Consider the following 5639-nt stretch of genomic DNA (forward strand, 5'->3'; position numbering starts at 1 on the left):
TGATCAGTGAACTCATTTGCAACAGCTCAACAACCAAGTTGGCTGTTTACTTTAATGTTACATGTGGACTCAGAAGTTATATCAATAGGGATCTTGAATCTAGACTGTGTAGTCCTTCCGTTGTCGAGAAGCTGTGCTACAATCCCGGATGATGCACATGCCAAAGCAACTTTGGACTCTCCATGTATCCAAGAGAGCAAAGCATTGTAGACATAAGTCTTTCCCGTTCCACCTGGCCCATCCAAGAAAAAAACAGTCCCTCTGCTCATGCAAGCTGCTTGTAAAACCCGATTGTAAGCTTCCCTTTGCCCAACATTGAAAGATGATTCCATTCAAGCAGACAATACTCTTTGTTCCTCTCTGTTATACATGAACTCTTCAGCAAGCACTCCATGCTCACTCATAATTTGCAAGGTGTGATCCACCTGGGGCATTCCAGAGTAATCTGAGAGCCTCTTTCCATAGTGTTGAAGCATTGTCTCTAAGCTTGACAAAGCTTGGTTTTATGCCATGTGTTCATAGATATTTGCATCATTTGTGCAAACCCTCATATGATATACATGGTCCTCAGAAATCTCCTTACAGAATCAATTTCACAATGCACCAGGATGTATTGGTTCACAAAAAACCAAAATGACTACAAACAATAGGCGCAATTGTTGCCCTGTTTGCTGAAAAGAAGCTTCTTCCAAACAAAGAAACCATTCATCATCAACTTGAAGTAATCCTCGTGCATTACATGTTTCTTTAAATGTGTCATATACTCGTCCATTGAAGGTTATAATATCCTCAAAAGACTTACATCCTTTGCACATGTTGAGTGTAACATACGCAAATAGTACAAATCTCCAGCATTGGGAACAATGTGGTACATTCTTCCAATCATGTCACCAATCTGTCTTTGAGTCCATGTTCTACTTGCTAGCTTCCAAACCCACTTTGTTGGGAAGTCTATGTACAACAAATCATTGGCCTCTGGATATTGTTGATTTGCAACAAACCACTCAGTGAGCGTTGTCTTTTTGTTGACATCTCCCTCCACCACACTCTGTACAGTCGCTCTGTCGCTAAAGATGACTTGATGAGGCAAGTGAACTTGGAGCCGTTGTATGTCAGGTTTCTCTTTATGCATGTGAAACCCAAGTATACGTCAGATAGTCTCAGATGCTGATACATATCGAGCATTAAGAAAGTTTGTAACTTCATTTAGAAGCCCTTCACTATCTTGTAGAACAACAGTGGCCCTGTCATGTCCCTTATACACATACCTGTAGAGATATTTCACAACGGATATAGTGGAGCAAACCTTCACATTGATATGTGCATTGTACCTTATTGACAAAAATGGATTGTATGGAACAATCCATTTATTACTCATTTGCACTTTATTACGAACAGTGTAATTTCCATCATCCCTCCTCATGTACGTTGGGTATCCATCCCTAGCCACAGTAGTCGATGCACTGAAGCTTCAAGGATATTTAAACCTCCACTTTCCATCTTTCATACATGGAGCATTCTTATTCAAGTTTCCACATGGGCCATGCAAATTACACCGATTGATAACATCATACAACTGTGGAAACATTACTTTATCAGGAAGCTCCGCACACACAATCTTATCATAATGCAATGTCTCTGTTGGCTTATGCTCAGATGCAAGTATCAATAGAATGTGAGCATGAGGAAGGCCTCTCTTTTGGAACTCAATCACATAAATGTGTCCAATGAACTTACCAAAAATAGCTCTCTTAATCAACAAGCCCATCAAATCCTTGAACTTATGGTAGAAAACACGGGCAGTAAGATCAGGACGATCATTGGATGTCTGTCCAGGCAGTAATGCATCCTGTGTCTCCTTCCATCCAGGATTTCATGTGAATGTAATGAAGAGATCAGGTTTTCCTCTCTTGCGTACAATTGCCATGGCATCGTGGTACAGTTGGTGCATATAGCGAGGGCCACCAACATACGAAGAAGGCAATACAAGTGTTCTTCCAACATTAGCACCCAATAACAGTTCTCTATTATCCCTTGTTCCATCTCTTGCTCCAACCATATCTGTCAAGCCTTGATACACCTCACTGCGAAGTTTACTTTGATGATTACGAACCCACAAAAGCCTCAACTCCTCCATACAACTATATGCATCAACAATATATTGTTGCACTAGCCTACCACCACGTAAAAGACATTGTGTCGTGTCATCTCTAATTTGCAATCTATACTTGTAGAAATCCATTGTAGAAATATACTTTGTAGTTTCATTTACTCGCTCTTTGCTTACTTCCGCTCTGTTCACTTGGGGTATGTAAGGATTCCAACCTTCTTCACCATTTGGAAATAGCAACACATATAATAGAGGCATGTATGACCTATGGCAATTTGAGATTCGTTTTAGACCACCACCCAAAAGATTCAACACAATATCACAATGGCCAATGTTTCTCTCTTCACCCTGACCAGGCATGATTGCAGAAACTTCCACACTTGTTGGAGCAACATATTGCCAGCCATTTGTACGCTTCTCAGTAATGACCATCCTAATCTCCGAAATATTGGAAGTTTGGACCATTGTAGCAAACCCCCTAAAAGCTTGAACATACGGATTTACTCGATGCATCATCGATTGAAAGCTTTCCAAAACATCTGGTTTGAGTTTAGAAACATGACTCATCCTGTTTTGCAACTCATTCTCAGTGTCAAAAAAATACAACAGAGCAAAGCGAGGGATTTGACCTAATCGCTCTTCTGGCATCAATGGACCAATGTTATGATAAATAGATCCATGCACCTTGAAGGTATAGATTCCTTTTCTTTGGCAGAGAGATTCATCTATATGATCTCCCAAAGAAGCAAATGCCAACACACTATTGTATGCTTTGATATGTTTCAAGAATTTTCTACTTCTAGTATTACCCTCGTGCATCAATTCCGTTAATTCTAAAGGAGGTTCACTTAATGGAGGCAAAGAAACATTTCCTGAGTTGCAACAACTCTTCCCCACAAATGTGCGAATGGTCTGTGCTTCTGTTTTCCAAGATAAAGCACCACAAAACGAACATGCAAAATCCAAGTTGCCTATGTTGTGAAGAATACACTTTTCATGAAAAATAGACAACATAGAGATATGCATCAAGGAAGTGGTCTCAGAATATAAGTAGGTGATAGATAGGCAAAGTGTCTCAACTTTGGAGTAATCTCCCTCTCTGGAGACAATTACAGTCTCCTCAAGAACATCTCCATTATTGGCTTCCAAATTGTCTTCCACTTCAATCCCTACATAACTTTGCAAGAGAATTGACTCATTATCTACATCCAATGCAATCCTTCCCTGAGGAAATTCATTGCATCATTTCATGTTTATCAAATGCCGGAAATCTTCCAAGCAAGGCACATCAATCTCACCCAAAGAACGTCGAACTCTATCTCGCGCTGCTGCACGTCGCGTAGCTCGAGAGGCTTGACATATCCTACTACGTTTTGCATGTCCAGGAGACAACACCTTTGGACCAATAGCCATCTATCCAAAAAAGAACTCTTATAAGTACTCACAGGTATATACAGGTTAGTATCTAGAGAATTATAAGAAGAGATTATGGAGAAGAAAGGATTTCTCGACTATGTCTATCTTTCTTTGAGAGAGTCAGTGAGAGGAGGCTTGCCAACCCACATGGTAAATGTCTATATACTTCTATATTTGTCTCTCTATATCTCATCTAACTACTACTAAGGATATAGTTGGGGGAGCGAGTCCATCCAATTATCCCACCGACGATTGTCGGTTAAGGTCTGAGTTTCAGCCGCCGGCAGTTTTCCGTTGCGGTTACAACACGCCAGCCTGCACGTCAACCAGATTCTCGCCCGACTGAGGTCCCCTGACTCTTGAGGAGTCGCCACGTTAACCCATTATTGACCATTGGAAACCTTTGCTCAAGACCGATTCAAAGGTGCATCCAAATCAGCCCCGAAGTGCTTCATTATGAAGAGTTACCATGGTGACAGGTCCCCATTTGAGTTGGTAGAGTTGCATTGAGGCTTGGATTGTTGTGTACATTCCGTTTACGCAATCAAAAGCAAATACCACATCGGCAATGGTGTGCATCTGATTACATTAGGAGAGACACTCTCGCTTTGCACTTGCCAAAAATAGCCCAAACCTTCTTGACCCTACCCAAATTGGGCATATCTAGCAATCAATGCATTCAAAGAGACGGCATCCTATATAGAAAGCTCTCTCCCACTTTTTGTGCTTTATGAAGTGCTTCACATTTTTCATACCTAGAAAGAAGTCAGACATTGCACACACCTAGAATACTTTGTGTGTGTGTGTGTGTGAGAGAGAGAGAGAGAGAGAGAGAGAGAGAGAGAGAGAGAGAGAGAGAGGGAGAGATGGAGAGAGAGATTCACTGCTACACAACATGTGTGTGTGTGTGTGAGAGAGAGAGAGAGAGAGAGAGAGAGGGAGAAGGAGAGGGAGAGGAGAGATTCACTGCAACATAACTTGAGAGAGAGAGAGAGAGAGAGAGAGGGAGAGAGAGAGTTTCATTGCAACATAACTTGAGAGAAAGAGAGAAAGAGAGAGAGAGAGAGAGAGGGCGAGGGGGCGGGGAACGGGAGGTGTGACCCAAAAGACACAGTGGCAACAAAAATACTACAATTATGGAGATCCTCTGAGAATGTAGTATCCAAAGAAGACAACCAAGAGTCGTGAGCAAATTGGTATCCACTACATACATAAGCCTCCCCCAAAATGTAGTCAATATCCCCAAAGCCACCAAAATATAGATCCGCTAAGTCTATAAATGAGAAAAAAGTGAGTATTACTATCGATTACATAATTCACTTCTTGCAAGGGTTTCCGTGCTTTGAACTGGATGGAACATCTCCAACGGCATTAATCCCCTTCTTGGGCCAATGGGTCATTACCAATGCATGGAGCTTGTTTGAGATAGATCTAACTTCGGAGACACCTGTAGTATATTGTACTGCTACGGCGGTCAATTTGTTGCTAGTACTTTGTAATTCAGGCACAATGCTTTTGAAATCCATGCTATCCTTGTCAAGAACGGACCTCTCCAAGAGACTCATGATTTTTGCCTGGTTGCTTTCTATGCGATTCAATTGTCCTTGCATTGAGCTCTGCTGCTGCATCCGCTCCTCTAAACGATGAAGATAAACCCCTTGCTCATATTGTGAATGGCGCAACTAGTGAATGCTCTCTCTATAGGAAACTTGTGATGCCTCCGCTCTCTCACATGAGGCTTAAATTTTGGAGCATACTGTGTGGATGATACCTAGTCCATCTATAATTTTCTTCTTTGCAGGTCCATCGCCACCTCGGGCAACGCGCTTGGCATTTCGTAAATTGTTGCTTGGGTCTCTCTCTGGTGTAGAAAATATCACCTCCGAAGAATCTCCTCCAGAGGTAAGCACGTGCTCCATCTCTGTAAGAAATAATAAGATATATATTTAGCACCAGGTTATACATGTTTTTCTCTCTATCTATTTCTATCTCTATTTTTCCCCTATCCACCTCTCTATACCTCCCTCTCTATGGCGCAAGGTGGCCATAGAGAGAGAAATAGCCAAAGCCTGTGTGTAGGATGTCGTCTCTTGGAATGCACTGATTGTGGGAT

General features: G+C 41.7%; 1 protein-coding gene across 1 annotated transcript; it reads right to left on the bottom strand.

Moving 5' to 3' along the window:
• Positions 1–1150: 1150 nt before the first annotated feature.
• On the bottom strand, positions 1151–3489 carry LOC147418012 (uncharacterized). The gene is made up of 4 exons (XM_086507061.1): positions 3409–3489; positions 1919–3334; positions 1488–1858; positions 1151–1268 (listed from the first exon to the last, which is right to left on the bottom strand). Exons 1-4 carry the CDS (start codon positions 3487–3489, stop codon positions 1151–1153), a joined length of 1986 nt encoding a protein of 661 aa, XP_086363187.1.
• Positions 3490–5639: the final 2150 nt, after the last annotated feature.

The sequence above is a fragment of the Adiantum capillus-veneris genome, chromosome 30 (genome assembly GCF_014529385.1).
Source record: "Adiantum capillus-veneris isolate H3 chromosome 30, ASM1452938v2, whole genome shotgun sequence".
Classification (NCBI taxonomy): Eukaryota; Viridiplantae; Streptophyta; class Polypodiopsida; order Polypodiales; family Pteridaceae; genus Adiantum; species Adiantum capillus-veneris.

Coding starts and splice junctions, on each gene's coding strand:
- LOC147418012 (XM_086507061.1), bottom strand. CDS start 3,489: ATGCAAAACGTAGTAGGATATGTCAAGCCTCTCGAGCTACGCGACGTG. Junction 1,859..1,918: donor ACCACGATGCCATGGCAATT/GTACGCAAGAGA, acceptor CCTGGATGGAAG/GAGACACAGGATGCATTACT. Junction 1,269..1,487: donor ATGAAAGATGGAAAGTGGAG/GTTTAAATATCC, acceptor ATATCTCTACAG/GTATGTGTATAAGGGACATG.